This window comes from Aethina tumida, chromosome 1 (assembly GCF_024364675.1).
Source record: "Aethina tumida isolate Nest 87 chromosome 1, icAetTumi1.1, whole genome shotgun sequence".
NCBI lineage: Eukaryota > Metazoa > Arthropoda > Insecta > Coleoptera > Nitidulidae > Aethina > Aethina tumida.
Window position 1 is genome coordinate 43,288 of NC_065435.1, and position 23,244 is coordinate 66,531.

At 28.4% G+C, this 23,244-nt stretch overlaps 1 protein-coding gene across 3 annotated transcripts; it reads right to left on the reverse strand.

Annotated features, from left to right (window-relative positions):
* Positions 1-1,101: 1,101 nt before the first annotated feature.
* Positions 1,102-22,117, reverse strand: LOC109597310 (lachesin). 3 transcript variants are annotated; one of them, XM_049965823.1, is made up of 8 exons: positions 21,814-22,117; positions 19,360-19,409; positions 15,330-15,535; positions 11,919-12,129; positions 7,160-7,237; positions 2,813-2,940; positions 1,814-1,982; positions 1,102-1,272 (listed from the first exon to the last, which is right to left on the reverse strand). In XM_049965823.1, exons 3-8 carry the CDS (start codon positions 15,465-15,467, stop codon positions 1,139-1,141), a joined length of 858 nt encoding a protein of 285 aa, XP_049821780.1. In that variant the 5' UTR covers positions 15,468-15,535; positions 19,360-19,409; positions 21,814-22,117; the 3' UTR covers positions 1,102-1,138. The 3 variants fall into 3 exon arrangements, with proteins under 3 accessions (XP_049821780.1, XP_019868520.2, XP_019868521.2); XM_020012961.2 differs by lacking the exon at positions 19,360-19,409; XM_020012962.2 differs by lacking the exons at positions 7,160-7,237; positions 19,360-19,409.
* Positions 22,118-23,244: the final 1,127 nt, after the last annotated feature.

Sequence of the window (23,244 nt, forward strand, 5' to 3'; positions counted from 1 at the left end):
GCCATAACAGCTGAACTACGAGTGTACCAATGTCAACCTTACAAGTTGTGGATGTCGATTTGATTTGACACTATTTTTGTTTGTCTAAATATATAACAATCGGTGCGATAGATCACAGAAAAGGTAAGAAGAAAAAATTTAGAATTAACATTGACAACACGAATTTCTGCCGTTCATTCAAATACATATTTCCGGTATATCAATTGTTTAAAGACTTAATTTAAAATTAACAAGGAAATGCTATTACATCGAAATAAATGATAATAATATCATAATATAACTTTTGAATATATTTTGAATAAATATGTATTTTAAATGGTTATTTATATTAATAAAACTAAGTACAAACAGATACAACGACCTTCTTTTTCTAAACCTAAGATAAAATAAATTAAAATAAGGAATTTTTATGGGACCGGATATAAAGAAGTATGTCTATAAAAAAGGTCTTCTTATATTTATTTATCTACGAGTAACTTACTCAAATAAATCTTAGTAACTAATAATAAACATAAAAAAAAATGTTTGAATTTTGTACTTATTGAGAGACGTTAATTTAGACTGGTCCAGTGACATCGCCTAATTAATAAAACTGAAAATGATACATTACTCAGCACAATAAAGTACAGCTTATAAAGATCTCTCCTACAAATTATTTTCAGGTAATTTGAATTTGATATAATCAAATTGTTATTTCAAAATATCACATTGTTACAATATTTTCAATATTCAATAATAGTATTGAAAGAACCAATATGTTGTTATTTAATCTTAGTGACGTCAGTTTTTGGAGTGGAACATTCTTGGATTTTCCTGATTTATCTAGGGAATTGTAATAGAGCAGAGTGGGGCACGTGCCACCCCTTTTGATGTGGCAGTAATGTTTTTCGAATACGTAAAAATTGTAAAAAACGTTGTACTGAAACATCATTTGTTAATAATTCAATATAATAAGCTTCACAGTTTTTAACATAATCCTTATTTGAATATCACATTGGTCATATTTCATGTTTTTATGTGTGATAATAAAATTAAATAATGTAAAATATTAAACATACTTACCTCATTATTTATATTCATTAACGGTGTACGAATTTTGTTTATTTTTTAATATTTATTTATTGTAAATTTTTTAAAGTTACCTATATACAAACAGTTTTTCTCTTAAACATAACAAAGTAATGATATATGATAGTGCCATAACAAATAAGATAGTCCAAGAGCTGTTGGAAAGTCCGGCTGATCCTGTTTGCATTGCTGCAGGTCTTTCACCTAAAAGTATTTCAAATATTAGACATTAGCAAAGAAAAATTAAGTTTACATCAAAGTAAATGTACGTTTATTTAAATAAATATGTCATATAATCATATATTTTTATTTTATTAAAAAAAAAACAACGATTAATTATATAAAGAAAGAAAATATTTATAAGATATTATTTATTGGAAATTTCATCTATTCCAAATAAAATAAATGGCTAAATGTGAGAGTTCCATTGTTTAATAGCACCAACAACCATTTTTGTTAGTGCTATTAAATTCAAAACACAGTCATAAAAAATAAGAAAACTCTCACCCTTACAACTACAGATATTCCAAAATATTATTGAAATAAAATCTCGGTATATGGAGAGTCTAGCAGGAAATAATAATATACATGAAAAATATCGAATCAATCAATCAATCGAATACTTTGCAATCTTCTTCTTAGCAACCTAACCTAACCTAACCGCAGCAAATTGAAATTGAAAAAGGATAAAATAATTAGTATTAACTAATTAACATGCAATATAAGATAATAATAAATGTCTTACCATTTAATACATGTACTCTCACACTTGCAATATCAGCGTTTGATGGACTGCAAGTGTATTTTCCAGAATCTGAGAGAGAAGCTTGTTGAATTAGCAAGAAACTTGTTGTCACTTCACCCTTTTCAGTAAGAATACTCACACCTCCACGACTTGAATCGTAGCTGATAACCTAAAAATAAATAAAATTAGTATAATAATAATAATAATAATAATAATAATAATAATAATAATAATTAGAAATTGCAGGTTTCTTCTGAATATAATTTTATTGAGCAAATCAAATTATTTTATAAAAGTTTAATCAGAGCTGTTTGGAATAAATTAATTTAGTTCAGTGATACTCACAGTTAATAAAACAATGAAATATGTTCATATTCAATCAAATGTTTAATTCAAATTGACCAATTTCAATTGCTTAAAATAGCTGTGACAATCCATTAGTTCTTTAAATGATTAATAAAATGGCTATGGGTATGATAATTATGAGAAGAAAAATATGCTGCCGAATTCTGATAACCATAACAAAATTGGTTAGCAATACTCAAACTAAATATTAGGTACAACCTTCGATGAGTTGAATTTTCTTGTCTCAGATAAACTCCTTGTGGCTTTTCCTTTCCTATGATACCTATTGATTAGAAGAATAATGCCGAAAAAGAATTCAAACCGTTAGAGAAATGTTTGTAACCACTGACCGACGACTGACTTATAATCTAAGAATAAGCCAGCACACCATAAGGAGAAGACTAAAGGAAGACAATATAACCCCGTACCGTGCTGTACCTGTTACGGCCTGTTGTTGTCAGCAACACATCGTACGGATCGACTGAATTTCACTCGAGTGAAGTGTGTGTCTTCATTGAAGACAAGCTGAGTGGAATCATGTATTGTTTAGTGATAAATACATATTTTTATAGATTACACTCCAAATTGTTCGTTTTTAAACATGCAATATAAAAAAATGAATATGTTATTTAAAAATAATTGTAATTTAGTTACCTCGTCTTGGTGATACCAAAATATATAAGCAGGTGGTTCTGGACTGAAGCGAATTAGGCATGTTAGATTGATAGTACTCCCCTTATCTACGTAAAGGTCTTGCCCTCCTATGATGTCCGCAGTTGGCACTAAAAAAAAATAGAAAGAAATATTTTTTATTTTATTTTATTTTAATATTTAGACCAATGGTTCTAACATTACAAGAATTATAACTTAACTTAAAAAAGATACTCTACTACTAGATACTAGATATTGATAAAATGTGCCGTTTTTAAAAATATGTTTGTCGCTAAGGAAATAGTCATTGTGTGACTTATCGAATGTTCTTTTTTTGTTCTTTTACACCAAATTGTGAAGAAAAAAGATTGTGTATAAGTTGGTTACCCAAAATAAAATATAAATAAGTAACACAAGTGTGTTTAATTCTAAGATAAATAATATTATTATTATTATTATTATTATTATTATTATTATTATTCTATTGTATACTATGTTATATTACCTATATATTATATTGATATCATATATTTTTTAAAGGCTTTTTAATTAACAATATTAATATTTTAAGTTTCTTTTTACACAATTTATTTTATTATTAGTATTGTAACTATCATATTTTTATCTACAACAATAAAAGCCTTATACAATAAAAAATTACCGAATATCATTATAGTGACTTGGCAACTTTAAAATTAATTAATATTTAATTAAATTAATATAATTAAAAACCTTAAATGTAGAACTTTAAATTCTCATTGTTATACAGGTTTTTTTTAAAAAAGAATGTAAAATAAAATTAAATACTATTGACGAAAATAAGTAGAAAAATCATTATAGTTTATTAATTCCGCTTAAAGGATTTAGTATTTTTATAATAATTGGGGACAAAAATATCGCAGAATGTATTCGTGCAAAATAAAGTAAAGTAATTAGGGCGCGCTGCAGTAGTATATTGTAATAAGGCAGGTCGATGTCGATCTTATACACATTATATTTAGAGTGATTTTAGAGTAGAGTTTAGTAAGAAGTTGAGATGACGGAGAAAATCAAAAAATAATGAACTACAATACAATTAAGGACAGCCCAATTAAAAAATGATTTCAGGAGTGGTATCTTCTCATTACCTCTGCGCTCAACGAACGACCCTTACAATTACAAACCAAGCCACCGTTTTACACACGTTATGAATACGTCTTATCCTACGCAGCACTTCTAATCAACACAAAAACAACTACACCAGAAGACTGAAATAGCTTAAAAATTGCTTTTTAGAAAAATGTAGACATGCTAAATAGAGAGTTCTCAAATTTAGGTCACATCCTTCTTTCTTCGGGAATAAATTAAGACAACAGCATAGTATCGCATTAACGATGCATAACATAAGATCATGCATGCAATCATAAATGATTTGATCGAGTGTCCGCACTTTTCACTACTTTTCTCGTTTTTCTCGTTTTTAAGGAACTCTTATTCTCTAAAACAACTATTTCACAAGAGAGATGGAAAAGAGTAACTAGTTGTTTGTGTTGTTTGTGATCTCTGATCGTACAAGAATTGTAAACAGAGATTTTGTCATATGGAACTGAAGAAAAAATGGAAAATTGAGATAGGGAGGACCTTAAGCAAAGTACTTATTGGTTGTTTTAAATATCTTAACCCTCTCAAAGTAGACTGTTATGAGGAAAAATGTTGAATATAAAGTAGAAGGACTTTAATAAAACTGATTCACTTCGAGACTCGTAAGTCACGAACTTACATAACAAGACTTCATACCAAATAACTCAAGGAAATAATTAAAGGCAAAGGTAGATTTTAGGTCTGTGTTATTAGTCTCGTATTGCAACTTCAAAGAAATATATACGCTTTTAAAAGTTTTAATACATGCATCAAATATAATTTAGATTAAGAAACAGAATGTAACGTACTGTCTCTCTCTTCTGCACACTGTCACTTTAATCTTTAATAATCGTAATATCGAACATGACAAAATGAAAATATTTATAAGTCCTTAGTTGACACAATGTCCAGGCGGTAATAAGTCGAAAAGGCGATGTAATTTTTAATTTATTTTTAAATCAATTTATGTTTATAAACAATATTAGATATTTCTCAGCATTTTTATTTCTTTGCCAATGTAATCGAAAACTACAATTTGTCATTTGCCTTATAATTGTAACAAGTGAATTGTAATAAGTGAATTAATAAATTAATTAATAAAACTGTTGTACATTATAACACTGTAAACAGATGTTTAAGAAACCAAAATATCCAAATCAACTAATCTGATTGATGGTCTTTTACAGTATTAAAAGAACAAATAATAAATATTAAAAATAATTACACTGTAAATAAGGTGGGTGCTTCAATTATGATGCTCTTGTACTCTGGGAGGGCAAATTATTTCGTGTCAAGGATTTTCTTACTGTGGTTTTACCGCAATACGATTTTTTTTTTTTTTTTCATTTAAAATTATCTTTTTTATTACGTGTTTTTGACATAACAATCTCGTTTTGTTATAAGTGCATGGACGGATGTTGTCAGGGGGTATATTTAGAATTTATTGAGAATATATAAAGAAATAACGATGCACATAAATATTTTAGTAATTTAATAATACCACTGAGGGTTAAATTAATTATTAAGTTTTTGTGTGCCAATGGCTGTGCTCCTTTCTCGCATTAATTTCATTAATTTCATTAATTTCATTAATTTCATTAATTTAATTTAAAATTTGAAAGCAGTGTCAGCACCATTTTTATAACTGCCAGTGGCTACAGTGATAGCTTTCCAGCTTATTTATTTGGAACAACCCTATGGAACCCTATTGAAATTTTATTAAGGAACTGTGTCTGGGACATTGTAGAGTCAGAATTATCTGAAACCGATGAAATTCCTTATTCTTTAATATTCTTTATTTAACTATACGAAATACAAACCTTCAATACAGTTTTGTTTGTTACTTTATGTTTTCCGTCAGATATTTTAACAAACAATAAATTTATTAAAAATGTTTGTTAGTAAGTTTTAGGTTAAGTTAAACATACATTCGTTAATATTACTAAATCAAAATCAATCAAAAAAACCTAGAATAATTTCTTGTACACAAAATCTTTTTTATTAATATAACAAACCGTTTCATGCAACACATTTTTGTTTATTACTATTATGTTTATGAAAGATTTTATATGCGTTTTTATATGAGAGCAGTTGAAGGATAATATTATTTAAATGAAATAAAATAAGATTTTTCATATTACTATATTACGCAATAACAGAAGAGTTGGAGGCCGAGGCCGTTAAACTTGACCAGGAATGAATCCTTAGACAATATCCAGTGGGTAGAAGTCAATTTTAATAGCTTTTAACTATTCTCCTATTGAAGCTACAATTTTTTTAATACTTTATATACCATTTATTTATTTAACTCTATAATATTTTTTTATCTGGACTACACCCCTACACTAAAGCAAGGAAATCAATAGAAATTTCTTTCCAACGTCTTAATAAGGCGGCAGTTAAATATTGACAAACTCCAATTCCAACTCCACTTACTTACTTCCATGTAACGTAGCTTTATTTTCAAACTTGTTGTTAATCCACTGAAAGTCTTGTGTTGATGTCGGCAACAAAACGAAATTGTTATAATATTGCTGATAGTAGTAAACCACACAATATAATTGCATCGATAACGCCCTGGACAATAGGACTATTGTTCAAACTGAACCACATTTATTTACATAAAGGATTAAATTAAACTATTCGTGTTTGAAAATATCAGAAACAATCTTTAATTAAATGACTTGAATGTAAATGTATGTAATTTGAGATGAAGAATTATTTGAAAAGTTTCAACACTTGAGCATATAATGTAAAGACTACTTACTAAAGGATTTTAATGTTTTTTAGTGTTTGTTAGTATAAAATATAAATAATTAGATAAAATTGTATAAAGCAATTAATAAAAATAAAAAGTAACTAATTTATTAAAGTAGTGAGTTGCTGGATAAGCAGAATATGGATGCACTTTATTACTATTAAAAAGCTATTAATAAAAAAGCTTTTCTTTCGCCCGAATTATTTTTTATTCACATTTATCTCTATTAACCGCTCCATTCTGAACTTCATTTTATAATTTGATGAAACTGAAATACAGTAAATGTAGTTTTTAATAATGTGATTGTGATTGTGATTTAAAAAACCATTTTACTTTTTTTTTTTTGTTTTTTTTTTTTTGTAAAATATTTCAGTTTCATGAAAATGTAAAATCCTAACCAAAATCGACAGGTGAATTAAAAATGGAGTGTATTTAAAAAAATCAGTTAGTAATTTAAAATTAATTTAATTCACCTGAACCTCTTGTTCGGCCAATATGCTTTAAAGTTCTAAAATCTCCGTCTCTAGCTGGCTCGTCTCCAGCAAATGCCTCTGTAAATAAAGATTATCCATTAAAATATTATCAAATTCACAGGTTGCAATAATTTACATATTCAACTACGATATGATCGATTGTTTATATCATTTTTTTAACTAAGTTTTTAATAAAATCTTCTTTTGGAATATATCGGAAACATTAAGGAACTAAAATATAAAAATAAACAGTATTGTATGAACATTGTTATATGGAACATAGGGTTTTATCAGAATAAAAATGAAACTGAAGTGATGACTGAACTCTCATAAGTGGTATGTAAGTATGCGTAACTTAACCTAATAGAATTTTACGACAAATATTTTTATTTACATATTAAATAAACTTATACATATTATAGAACAGAATCATATATTACATACAATACATGTATATCAAATCAATATCATTCATATTGAGTAACTAACTGTTTTTCTCATATATTTTTAGGCAAAAATCAAGAGGTGAATTTTAAGACAGTATTAAAAAAATAGGCTCCTATTTTCCAAAAATTTTTCGAGTAACTTTTGACTCACCCCTTGACTTTTTGCATTGTTTTCATAAGTCAACGTCAATATTGAAATATTGGGTGTTTTGATAATTTAACTATTTAAAATTCTATTCTGTCTAGTCTTCCCTTAAATTAATTCAATTATTAGATATTACTATGCTGTAGAAGAACAAAAAGAAGAAAAATAACTCAATTTTATTTAAGAATGGTGATTGTAGGACATTATTATAATAACCACCATATTTTAATTAGTTTAAGTACATTCCATATAACTCAAACAATGAAAAGTTCCTATGGTTAAGGGTCAACTCTATCCTGGATAAAATATAACAATAAATACAAATATATATATTGTAATTTAAGTCACACAAGAGGGTCGCTCTTGTACAATATATACATATATATATATATATGGGCTTTTTCAAGTTAACGTGTTTTTCTGGTCAAATATTCAGTTACATATTAATTACATAAAGGTCTGATAGAATTCAATAAATTAGTAAACTACCTAAAATTCAAAACAAACAAACACTAAGAAACTTTACTAGTTGTATTAAAAGCACATTTCGTAGGTGGTTGTTATTACTTAATTAAATTGCGCTGTGTTGACTGCTTATTTTGACTTTGTTTACTCTTCAAATATATATATATATATATATATATATATATATATATATATATATATATATATATATATATATATATATATATATTCACCATTAGTGACGTTAAAAACATTTTGAAACATTAAATATATTTATTTATCTCAGTTAAATTTTTGGAAACTACAATAGAGTTTATAAAACATGTACTATATACAAATATAGTTATCAATGAGTGAGCCATCCTGCTGATTCCTACAGTTCTCTTAATTGTCCACTGTTAAGACTGTATTAGATCTTCCGACTACTTTAAACTACCACTGATATTAATAAGAAACCGCCATTTAAGTTTTAATTTAAATAATAGTTGTTAGTTATTGTAGAATATTAATGTTAGTGTGGAATTGGTATTTGAATTGGATTAATAATAAATAAAATAACATAACAAGTTTTATTTAAAAATAAATACACTTGAATTAAATTTGAGAAACATGAAAACGAAAAATTTATTATTAAAATCAAGTCGAGTGTTTTATTTATGCAATTAACCTGGTTTTATTCACTTTAATGAGTGCCTGCCGTGGTGGTTGTTAGTTGACAGATTACCTAGACTGCAAACTGTATTTTGACTATTTTGTTTTGTAAACAAATTTGAAGCAGTTAAGTTTTAGATGTCGAGGGTTAACGTACGTACGTGTAAAAACGTACGTTTGTTGTAACAACGCGTATTAGTGTTTTAATCAAACTAAACAGACAGTTTAACAGTCGCTAATCTATCATATATGTAACTACAATAGTTTATAAGATAATAAATCAATAAAGTGTTAGTAATATTTAAAATTTTCATTTTCATTTTCATTTTTTATTGAAATTTGTCTAAAATTATTTTGCGCATGTTCCAGTTAGTTTATAGAATTATTATAGAAAGGAGACGTTTGATCAAAGAGCAAATGTTAAGTAAGAAGAGTGTACACGAACAACACAAAATAAAAGCAGATCTTTAGTTACATGTCTTAAGAAATGTGGCTTGGCTTGGCTTGGCTTGGCTTGGCTTGGCTTGGCTTGGCTTGGCTTCGCTTGGGATCAAGAACATAAAAATTGAATCCCAGAACAGTGGTTAACAGTTTTATTTACCGATGAATCTTGGATATATACAGTACATGTAACTTATATATGTTATGTTTACAGCTATCGAGATGGTACAGTAATACGAGTAGTGTGAGGTGTAATTAATGTTGGATGGAGAACTGATCTTGTTCCGTTACGACAATTTTTAAGAGTAATTTCTTGCTGATTTGTTTTTAGCGCCAAGCGGCGTGGAGGCGAGGAGGCGAGGAGGCGAGGAGGCGAGGAGTTAACGGATGAGAGTCGAAAGGTTTTTATTAAGTAGGGGACTTTCTAAAGTTTCATTTCCCCCACAGTAACTCGACATCAGGCATTTCTGTGATACCCAAACGAATTCATTTAGATTAGAGATTAAACTAACATAAAAATTAAGTAATTTGAAAAATTATGACAATGGAAATAAAAAATTAATAATAATTTGTTTAAGTTTAGACGGATAACCAGGAAGATGAATTTTTTATAATACTAAAGCGATAATACTAAAGCGATACTAATACGACATAAATAAATAATTTATGATTAAATATAATGCAATTAATGTTTGTTAGTTAATTGAAATTATTCAGGTCTTCATACATGTAAATAAAATCTAATTAAAAGGGTTTAAACCGTCTGAATAATGAGTAGTAACATTATGTACGACCGAGACAGTAAAAGTCTTTTATTTCTACAACAAAATAAAAGAAACTATTTATACAATACAAAGGTTCACTTTATGAAATTTTGAGTTAAAGTTTACTTATAATTTTAAACACGAACTTGCCTTATTATTTTTATTTACCAGGGACATTTTGAATTACATCCTTTAATGCGGGTTCCTGTACGTTAGACAAATTTTTCTCTAAAGACTTCAAAGCAAATTAATAATGTTTGTTTGTAATAAAGATAAAAACACTCATATTCCATGAGAAGGGAAATGAATAACAAATTCAAGGGAGAATCGATCTTTCGGTTCCACCAGTTTCTTATTATTTTTCTTTCTACCAAACACATATGCTAAAAATTAATTACACAATTACAGTTTTGACGGTGTGTGTACTTATGGAGGAATATGGAGAGCCCTTGAAATTCTTAAAAATGTTTAACAGAACTTCTATGTCTATGTCTTCTGTCTCTAATTTTTAACCTCATTAAGTAAATGAAATAGGCGAATTAAATAAAGAACTGCTATTAAAAATTTAAAAAATTAAATTAAACAGAAATTCAATAGTAAACACACACATACATACATCAGTTTGTTACATATTTTATATCATTATTTTAATTCATTCATTTTGTCGATAAAGTTATTAAAACCTTAAAAAATAAAACCAGATTTCAGCAAGACATTATTTTTGGGACGTTTTTCACTACAGTTTTGATCCTAGTGGCTCGTGGCTCGTGGCTCGTGGCTCGTGGCTCGTGGCTCAGGGCTTCCCGTAATCTCGTAGTTCTTGCTGGATTCCTACTTAGGGACATCGTTTGATGAGTTACAGGGAAACCATTTGTTGGCTTCCTCTATTATTAAATGCTTGCGGTATGTAAGAGTCCAACATGGGGCCAATTGAATAGTCTCTTTTTAAACTTCTTTAACCGTGATTTATATTCAGTTATCCATTCTCAAATTGCATAGTTGCATATAGGTTTAGGCACAAGAACAGAAGAACACAAGCACACAAGAACACAAGAACACAAGAACAACAAACTTAATACGTCATGATTGATAACGTGTGCTTTGCTACCTTACTTACCGGTTTGGATAACTAATTAGGGCAATAATTCGTGCCAGTAATCCAAAAGACCTTTGTTGAAACAGCAATTCAGCAATTCAGCAATTCAGCAATTCAGCTTTAATACTATTATTACTTTAATTAATAGTGATAATGAGAATTATCATTATCAAAAGAACTCAACAATCCTAATAATTCAAGACATACATTAAGTTTGTTGATTATATGTTTCTAAACAAACACTAAATATGATATTTTGTGTTTAATAATCTCACATTTCTGGTTATTTTCATTAGCCCCGGCAGTATTATTATATATTTCTAACGGTTTTCAGTCGAAGTATATAAATAGAACATCTATTTGTCACTGCATATGCATTTTTATACGTTCATTATGTTCACTTGCCTGTCCTGAAATTTACCAATATTTTGTCTGACTCACAAAACATTAACTTTAAGCTTTAACCTCTGGCCACTTTGCACACTAAATATTTCGTTTTATTCTTTTATAATAAGAACACATATGGCGTGTATTTTAAATTTTAATTCTGAAAAATAAATTAAATAACTAATTAATTAATTCATTCATCATTAACATACCATCATTAACATTTTCATATTTTACACTTCATAACTTAACGGACATAACGAGTACGGACCCTTGGCATAGGAACTTTTCGGTTTACTTTTATAAAACTTAATTAACTTTAATTAACTAATAAGTTGAATAATATTTTAATATGGATACATACCGACAACGTTAAGTCTAATGAAATAGCTCTTTACTGGTTGGGAACTAATTTGGCATTCATAAACACCAGCATCTCTCTTCTGTGCCCATTTGATTTGCAAGGTCCATTCATCGGTTTCTACATGATGAGTTGCTTGAAATCTTTGGTCACTTGTATACGTGTAACTGCCCACAGTCAGAATGTGAATGTCCCTGTGGCGAATCCAAGACACCTGAAAAAAAAAAAATAATAATAATAATATTTTAAATCACAACGCAGTCAGTTTATTTCAATTATTTATATAGAATTTTATTCACTTCATTGTCACGGAATGAATAATCATGTCGCGATTGTATTTCGAAATAAGAAATAATTTTTTATGTTATAGTTTTATTTGAGAAAAATATATCTATTGTATTTTAATAGATTTTATTTGGTTCGTTTTGAATGTGTTGTTGTGTTGTTGTTTAGGGCCGCATCTTCGGAAAAATGCCTCAAAGAAGACATTTTTCCGAAGATTTTGGCGCTTGGAATCATTATTTTATTATGATAGCGTCAACATTGTTTTTCTGATTATTTCTACTAGACTAAATCACACATTCTCTACATCCAAGAATCGGGCACACTGTGGAATCACTGTATGCATGAGCCAGGATACATTACCGACACTATGAACTGCAACCGTGAACGTAGTGAGAGATATAATGAGCTGTGTGGAGATATAATGTCTGTGTTCACATATTACTTACTATAATAGATCAAGAATTTATTTGTTTTCTTTTTTATTTTTAATTAAATTTGTTTTATTAATTTTCCAAGGAAATTGAGGATACCAGTTTTATTATTGTTTTATTTATGCAATATAATGCTATAAATACTAAAATAATTAAAATTATCCACTTCAAAAAACGGATCAAGATGGAAGACGATCATAAGTAATTGATTCACTGTTTTCGGCTTACTTTTCGCCAATGAAAAGTGTCGGTATGTGAATACACATACACACGTAAATCCTCACCGGTGTCGATCATGAACCGCTTGTCGGTTGTCCCGTGATACACAAAATATGGATTATCCCATCGGTCAGGAACAGACAACGTTATGTAATCTGACTGATCCCGTTTGCCGCAATTAACGAGGGTCCTGGCTGTGCGAAGGCTGAGTACTGACTTTTGGAATCTGATACAACATTTGCAACGTGCTCAAAAATAAAGAGTGAACGCTATCAGGATCTTTTGTGAGTACATGATCCGTTTCCTTGAAGGTCGTTTAATTTTATATTTAATAGATTCTTCTGACTGTTTATTGACGCCATTTATAAGCTTCGACTTCAGCATCCGATACGATGACTCCAATGTGTTAATTTTCTGTGGGTATTGAGGGTCAATTGAGTTGTTAGTCATTGTTTTTATTATTTGAATCACTTTCACCAATTTGAGTGTGGTTTATTATAGCTTGTCAAGTAAATCACTCATGGTATTAGCATCATTTGCTAAAGATGTTCTTTCTATCGACAACAAGAACCAATTCAGTAGGCTGGCTGGCTGGCAGGCAGGCTGGCTGGCTGGCTAGATAATGAGCCTCTAACTCTAACTAATTATCTTAATTGTATTTCTAGACAAATTCAATCTGTTCTGCATGACGCCATGACAAGATAGATAGGTATTTCAACTGACCTTTCTGTTTACTGTATAATACATTAATTATTTAACTTATTTACCATACTTTGCTATAATTTTAACATAATAATTTGTTAATCATAGATTTTAATTGAAAAAATAAAAACTCACACATTCCTAATGGTCCATTGAGTACAAATAAATCTTCAGTTCGAGGTGACAGATATTGATTAACTTCCATTATTGTCATGAAGGCCACTTTGTAGTCTGTTTTTATAGTCGGATCTTCTTAATTTATTTGATTGCAGTCAAAAACAAACTACTTCTTATCTCTTCCTCCACCTTCCTTGACAGTAAAAAAAAAATAATAAAAAAAAATAAAATGTTAAATATGAATTAAGTTAGTTACAACTTTATTTCTAAGTGTCAACAGTTACATGGACCTCCGCATCCTATTTGAGATATTCATCATAAAACCTGTTTTCATTTCTTAGTTAATTTTTCAGTAGGTCATCATCCCTGACTTATTATTTGTACCATTGAAATCTTCTTAAATTATCAATATTACTCTTGGGTCTGCTACAATACTGAAGAAAGTATTTGCACTTTTGCACTTACCTCAATTGCTGCAGCAGTGTACTATCACTTCTTTTATCAATAAAGAAAAATATAAAAAAAAAAAAAAAAAATACACTAGTCTCTAAAAAAGGGTGTTTATTATAGCTTTGAAATTGATTGGTTTAGAAATGATAGGCTGGAATATGTTTAAATAAGTTTATTGAAACATAAAAATTGTATTTTATTAATTAAATAAAATATATGTAGCTACATTTATTTATACTAAAAATTATAAATTAGAAATTAGAATGACACAGGTATATAAATTCACTGTCACACTGAGATATCTTTAAAAATATCTCTAGACGATCAGATACCACGAATTGCTGAATTGCTGTATCTCGACCCAACAATAATTTTAGCACAAGACAAAAAATTAAAAGTCTACTTTTACTTTTTTATTAGATGGAAAATATTAATTACATTATTAAATAAATGTATCTGCGATTTTGTTATATTATACTGTCACGAATTGACGTCTGAAGTTACCTTATAATCAAATAATAATTCCCTTTGTTATACTCGAAGTGATTATATTGGAAAAATACCCATCAAGCTGATTGTCTAAGTTTCGTTATGAAAATTGTAAAAAGAGTAATAATGCGGTATATTTGCCATCAAGCCACTTTTTATTACATCTCATAAGTTACACAGAAACAAAGGATCAAAAAGTTCGTGATTACTTCGGTTTTTATGGTGAAATAATAAAGGAGAATAAAATTTTGTAGGTTTATTTGACACCTGGAGTTGGTTGGATAAAAATGAAAAATACATTTCATTTCAATTTGACAGATCTACATCTACAGATCTGCACATAACACGTAATCCCCCGTAATTACGTATTATGTCCTATAAACGTGTCGGTGAGATTTCTATTAGCAAACGAGTCAGATTTGATATATGATATATGAAAACTGACTCGTGGGATGATGTAAACTTATTGTTTGTTACTCATTTGGAATGATTTTTTTAATATTAATAATTTTATTTTGTATATATCTGAAAAGTATTCAACAAGCACACTTCAACATACTGATTAATGTCAACACTGATTAACGTCGATGTGGTAATATATTCTTCTATTATTATTTATATGTGTAACTCCAAAATGTCACACATTGGACATATATTTGTATGTTTTTATGTTTGTTTTTATGTTTTTATGTTTATCTTTATAAAAATATTTATTACTTACCGTTTTATTGCCTAAGTTGCGAACTTTGCAGGATAAATATGCTGACTTGCCGACAAGTGCAGTAACGTTTCCAGAAATTTCCGAGTCAAAATAAGGACCATACAAAGTTTGATTTAAAGGAGATCCTAAAGGTGCCATAGACACTGCATGTTCTATTGTATTATGTTCATTGGCGATGTTGCTTATATTAGCATTCACGATGGTTCCTGAAATCAAAAAATATATATTAATATAAAAGAAAGAGTAACAGACATAGTTAAGGCTTAGGTAATACTCAAAAACAACTTTACATAAAATAGTTGTTGTCATTCAAGAATGTGAGGTGCTAATGTGAACCAAATCTTTAAACAATTTAATAATGTATATTGAATTTATATTTATTTATTTTAAACATATAAACAATGAAAGGTGTTAAAGGAAAAATGTAAATTATTTGTTTTTTAATGTAAAGGTAATTATCTAAAAAGGAATATAATATATAATCGTTCAAATTATTATATTCTGATATCAAAGTAGCTGTGTGAATTTTATTTATTAGATTTTATTTTATAATAACCTACCTTTTCCAGTTTTAATAAGACTGTTGCTGGTGAACTGCTTATCTCTTTCGCATTTTAATTTAGTTTTATCGATTCGTTTACAAATTTCAAATTATATTCTTTGTAAGTACATAGACTCTAAATATTGTACGTATTTGTGTTGATAAATAAGCCCAGTCAGTATTCAGGGAATATTTCATTTCAATAATATTAAAAAAAAAACACATTTTTTTATGTTTTTATTCTTTAAAATAGAGTAGCTCAATATTTAAACAAAGGTAGAAAGAAGGGTATTTTATTTTTATTTTAAATTACTAAAACAAAATATTCGTAATTTTTACTGCTATTGCCTTCATCTGGTCAAGATTATTGAGATTAATAAAAAATTACATATTTAAATCTTCAGCAATATTCTTTAACATATTTGCAGATGTGCAAACTACGTTTAGTTATTAATGACATGAATAATGAGAAAAAATGCTAAAAAACAAAATAATGTTTTCATTGTATGTTAGTTATGATACAGTTGAAGAAAGAGACAAATTTATATACATATAGATGTATGACTTTATATTTTACAGAAATTATTGTTTAAAATTAACCGTTTTAACACAAAATCAAAAAACTATTATATATGAAGGTATGTAGTAACCAAGTTGTTAAAAATATTCAACGTCTAAAACTAAAAAAAGTCATTTGCTTTCGATAAATGAAAAATGAAATCGTTAGAAATATTAAATAAACCACCCAATTGCTCTTTAAACTTCATTAATTCTTAATACGGTGAAAATGACCTATAACGACATTCAACGAACCATAGAATTTCCCACGTCCCACGAAACAACCTAAATCGACCAGTGTCCGAAATCACGCAATTATGATTTTTTTCAACCACTGGTTTTGTTTCTTATTCAAACCCTTCAATTATCTCTCTCTTTCTCTCTCTCTCTCTCTCTCTCTCATTTTTCAAAAGAATGTAAAATTATAAATTGTATAAATCCATACATTTAATTAAGTGCAGATTAGTCGGGTGTACTCCAATTTTACGGTGTTGATGAGGCTTGTAACGAAATTAACATCCTCGACTCTACATGCAAACTCGTTAAATTATAATATACTCGAATTTCTTGCGCTTTTAAATATCCCGACATTCTTCCAATCCCCCCTCCGTTCTTTAATCGTCAATATTATTTTTTATTCCATTTGATTTCATTTCATTTCTTACATGTCCGTACATGTCAACATCCATGATTCGAGGAAAATAATTAAGTGTTGCACTAATAAAAACTCATGAGAACTCACTTTTCTAAATATGTCTGGATGTAGTGACAGTGTCTAAGATCAAGGCGTATCACATCATAATTAATAAGAAATTGTAGACATCTTAATTGGCAATAGAATCTATTGAAATGAAATGATTTGAAATTTTTATTTCACATATGAAATGATGAAATGAAAATCATCATTTGTACAAGCAATTACGCCCCTTTACAATCTCTGTCACTGTACTGTCGAATTAACTGTACTTTTCTGTTGCTTCAAGAAATATTGTTTTATCTGTCTGCTTATCTGCATCCACACCTGCTACGAGTATGTAGTATGTTACGCCGTGCAGGTCTGGATGTGCCTAAGTGTAAGAGTGGACACCAACACTCTAATATCATTCAGTTCATCTTGTGATATTATCATTATAATATAACATGATGTAGCAAATATGTATTGTTTTATTAAATAAAATATAGAAGAACAACACGCAGGACACAACAGAATGTTGTTGAACTAAACTATGTTTCCCATATTTTATTTTAAACACATTTTGTATATTTATTTCTATTGTAGAGTATTGTATTATCAGTATCGGTATCAGTTTTGTAATGTTAATTACGAACCAATCAATGCTCTTGATTAAGTCAATTTAATTTATTGTTATTGTTATTGTTATTGTTATTGTTATTATTATGTTAGTCAAAAGTTTTTGTTTTTAGTTTAAATGTAATTCAAATGGATAAGAATTTAGAAATATAAAAATGTATTTAATGTGCTCAGAAAATGTGGTTGATGTGGGAGAAACTCTAGAAAATTGTCAAAATGAACCCAAAGTTACTATCCCAGGAGTGTCCTGCGAGTTTACTATAATGCTAATAATGATAATGTTTTTGTTTTGGACTCGAGAACTGGAAAAAAATGTTCTTTTTCTTTTTAGATAAACATTTCCTTTGAATAATTTTGTTTCTCTTTGTTGTCAAAAGATGTAATAATGCAAATATACAAATTAATTTCTTATTATAGATAGCGGCGCAAAGGTCATAAATCTGATTGAATTTAATATTTTAATATAGATTTTTGTTCAGAAAGCTTGCAGTCAATAAGGGTGAAACATAATAAAAGAAATAAGATATAAGATATGAGATAGATACGAGTACACAACTTTCTGCTATGAAACAAGGAAGCAGCAAGACTGTATGTCAAAACCAGAATCGGTTAGGATGTAGGGTGGTCAGGTCAGGGTTGAGTGATAAGTTATTGTCGAAATAAAAAGTAGTAACAGCAAGAGACTAGTGACGGGGAAAGTAGTTCAGGAAAGGAGTTCACATTAAAGGAAACAAAGAACTATCCTTGGTGGTTAAAAAATATGACAAATGAAGAAAGAATATGACATTTATTGTATCACACGCACTGAATGATTGAATTTTACGTAATTTACGTAATAGTAGTAACTAGTAATGTAGTAATGGGCTTCTGTTAGACATTTTTCTCGTGAAATGAATAATACTATAATACTTCAATGTTTTTATACTTATATACAATACTATAATATACTATTTCAATATTTCATATTGAAGTTGTTGCCCAAACAACAACAACAATATCGGTCATATTTACAACCAGCAGACATCTGGCTATTCCCTAAACTAAAATTGGTCATGAAAGGGGAGCATTACGAGTCCATAAAATAGATCTAAAATACGGTGACACGGATCCTAGAAAAGGTCTCAGAGAATGACTTCCAACGCCAGACTAACAGGATATAAGTGAAAGATCTTCCCTATTAAGAATAAGTAATATTGTACATATGAGATTTTATTTATCTATGTTTTTTAAAAAGAAGGAACTTGAGTTTTAAGTGTTTCACCTTTTTTTCTGGTTATTTCACTCTTCTTTTGAGCTTCATTGCTGTTACAGTCCTAAATGTAAAGTTTCATAACAATACTGTCGAACTTTCAAGTTTATACTAATAATATATATGTTAAGTTAAGTTATAAGTTAATTTCGAAGCTACCATACGGTAATTCATTGAATTCATTCAGTTGGTAGCTTGGTTTATATGAGCCCAAGAAGTTTCGGAAAGCATTTAGCCTTTCCGAATTACATAAATATCATATCAATATCTAGAATGAATACGCGTACAAGGTACATTTACATGTACATGTACATGCACATGTAAAATGTGCTGAACCTGTCATAAAAGTAGAACCAGTGTGTCAACGTACCATTTCTCAAGAGGGCACCAGGTTCAATCAGGATAGCGATACTCCTTACACTGCAACAACAATAATGAATGTTCTAGATCAAATATTCCCAACCTGATTTCACACTTCGGGGATCTCCCATAGCCCCCTATGTTATTAGATTTGACAAGTGCCTGATGTTTACAAAAAACAGAAACAAATACACATCAACAACGCTTGATGAACTAAAAAATCTTGACTCGACCTAGACCTGTACTAGTTTAAATGTTTCTTACACATTTTAAAAAAAATCAATTGTAGTTAAATAATAAATAAAGTCGTTTCGTTCGTCGTTTTATCTTAAATAATTTTCTAAAGAAATTTCAATTAATGTTCGCAAAAATACTATAATTCAATTCTTGATACAATGTTTAGGTGTTAAATGTTAAAAGGTGTTTGTTGATTCATAATTTGCATTATATTTGTAAGAGTCTATTCGTACTCGCAGAATTAAATCAAATCATTCATTACATTTTTATATATACATACATATTTATATATGTATATGATCGGTAAGTAAGAACGAAGTAAGGTAAGGAAGAAATCGATTAGTGTCCGAGTGCAAATGTATTGTATTGTAGTATAACTAAAATTTATGTTCCCATTCCAATTCTGAGTCCACTATTAATGTTCACCCCAACAGGGATTATCGTAACAACACAATATTTTATTGTTGTTCAACTAATAACGGGGCAACAATGGATGTCCCCACTAAAATCAGAATACGTATATACATATCTTTAGTTGTAAAGGTGCAAAAAATATATTTTGGTAATGTTTGGCAAAGCATTAAATAATGCTTATGATAACATATAGTAGTTTTACAATGGTACCGAATGCAACATTTCATCTGCATATTCCCATCCCCGAAATGATGTTTTAGATTTTAGTTTAACTACGTGGTCTCAAAGAGAACCGGTGGATCCGTTGACACGAACAAAGAACCCCACTACACTAACCATGAATAGTGAGTGCTCTCAGTAATTTAACTAATTACTAATAACAACCGTCTTTCACGTTAACATTTTATTTCAAAGTAAAAATTTTACTCAGAAATACTTAATACATAATAAATTCAGATGAAATCTAGATTTTTTGGAGATTTACAAATAAAATAAAACAAGATTAGAACTAAAGATATTAAATATCTATTTATACAAATCTTATTGCAATCCAGCAAAGCAATTATCACTAGACAGTACTATCTAGAGAAAGAAAACGTTCCAAAAATTTTTAATTAATTTTACACCGAAAACAATAATTCCTAATTTCTGTAAATGCTTTTCAAACTTCTGCATCTTGTCTACCAGATCTACTATGAAAATACTGAAATAGCTGACAGAATTTTTCAAGAACAATTCTTATGTTCCTATGTATGTATAGATTTCCTATCGTCGCAGACATTACTTTGTTAGTTGTTGATGAACACGTTGAGAGTTCCAAACATACAACTTTATAGATTTGGTAAATTTTTGAAATGTAATATTGAAAATGAACTACCAATTTGGTAATACACACATAGACACATAGACACATAGACACATAGACACATAGAACTTAGGAACTTAGTAAATACATAAATACATATTATTATATTATTATCTTTACAAGTTTCTAATAATTTTCCAAAAACTAAATAGGCGGGACCAGGGTCGAATTTGGGGCGGCAGCAACAGAAGCCTACACAATTTTATTCCTACTAAATAACAAAAATTAAACTCAATTATTTTGTTTTGTTGATACAATAACTTATCATACATGCCTTTCCTACGAATTATACTACAATTTTAACCATGAACGATTTCGCCGTTCATCCCTCGAGGTATTAACTTGCCCTGTTATATATATAAATATAATATATGTATGTATTTATGGTACACAACACAACACAATTTAGCGTATTCTTGACTTTGTTCACCAATAATTTGTATTATCAATAGATTGTTACCTGCTAAATAGTTGAATTAAAAATAAATAGTGATATTCACTATTGATTATGAAGAATGTTTTGCCTTTACCTAAGAAAATAAATTTATTATTTACTTTTATGTATGATTATTGTCTAATCATTACAATATAAATTTGTGTAGCTATATTATTTATTATTTACGTTAGAATCCCAAATTTGATATTATTTTTTCTTCTTAAATAATATACTGTATAGTCCAGAAATATCAAATTAGTAATCTGTATGGCAGTAGGTCAATATGTAACATATTTTTAAAGAGTAAAATCAGACTTTTTAACTGTTTATTCAAATGGATAAAGATGCGATATATTATTCAAATATTAAATATGCGTTATTTTTCACGTTGCGTATTTTAAATTATCATATAAGTAAAGTGTCGTTCTTTTCAATAAATTTCTAACAGTATTTTTCTTACATAAATATATATAAATAAATAAGATGTTGAGTACCCTATTTATTTTTATTACCTTTATAGAAGAAGATAAGAACGAACATACAAATCCAGGTCATGATTCCTATGTAGGAAAATTCACTTTACATCACTTTTAAAATTTATTTAATTTCTATTATTTTTATAGGACAGTTACACTACCATTGTCAACACATTTGAGTTATTATTATTATTTTTTTTTTTTCAAATCACTTTTTTTAGCTCACATTACCTCCCAGAAACGTCTAATATTAATAAACACCTAAAATACCGTAACGATCAATTTCTATATAGCATTTCTGTCTTTTTAGTCTGTAGGTACGTCGGCGTCTAGATTTAGACGTCACGAAACTAATGGCGTCGGAACACTGCCATGAAGTGAAAATTTCGTTGTACACGCCACCTTGTGTTTCGTTTAAAAACTATGTTCAGTATCGACCTCATTCCATTCCGCTCTTCGTCGACTGAAGAGTAAACCTATCTCAATATCAGGAAATTATACAATAAGGATAAGGCTTTTAAGACTTATTCGTAAAGCATAAACATAATAGTACATAATAGTTATTAAGCTGTAAAACAAGCAAATCAAATTAATTACTTTTATACAATAAATAAAAAATGATTCTTGATTAGATACATCATTCAATCTTTTATTGTTTTAATCTATATATATATATATATATATACTCATCGACATCTCTGATTATAAACATTATGTAAATGATTTAGAGACTAATTTTGAGCTTGATAATTTATTCAATAGTCAACTTGTCCTACGATTACCAAAACAAACCACTGTTCAGAAACTGAAATATTTCAAAATATTCAAAATGTACGAATAGTTAATAGTTAATGACTTGATGACTCCTGCAAATTGTTGGTATCGAATTATTGTACTTGTACCAACAAATCAAAATTCTTCTAATAATTAAATTATATGATGGGTGTGTCACCGTAATTATTTTGTATGAATCAATATTTTTAAAGGTCCTCAAATATTTATTTTCACTAAGGATCTGAACACATTTATTTTAAAAATTATCCTTATAGTTATATAGTATAAAACATTCCGAGAATGGCTAAATTTTAATATTTTGGGAAAAAATATTGCAGTAATAAAGTTAATTTTGAAGTTACGTTACATTAATATATACATATATGTATAGAAATCATTTTATTTATTTAAAAATATAAAACACAAGTTAGTTAATGACTCTCGAGATACCGTAATCAATGGGATGTCCAACACGACTTACTACTGCACTGCCGACGATTGCTTATTTATTTATTTATTTATTTATTGATATGATTTATTTTAATTTAGATCTTATTGGATATATTGTATAGTCCCGCAGCAGTAACAATGTCAACAGCATAAATGTGTTGATTGATTCGTTTTCGTATTTCTTCTTTATCATGTCTTAATCGATAATTTGTTTAGATTGATTGAGAAGTTTGATGATATTAG

Bases quoted from the DNA above. Each gene is read 5' to 3' on its own strand.
- LOC109597310 (XM_020012961.2), bottom strand. From the start codon at position 21,856: ATGACCTGGATTTGTATGTTCGTTCTTATCTTCTTCTATAAAG. The intron at 1,983-2,812 runs GTAACTAAATTA...ATTTATTTTTAG, and splicing joins TTTGGTATCACCAAGACGAG to GTTATCAGCTACGATTCAAG. The intron at 1,273-1,813 runs GTAAGACATTTA...AAATACTTTTAG, and splicing joins GAGAGTACATGTATTAAATG to GTGAAAGACCTGCAGCAATG.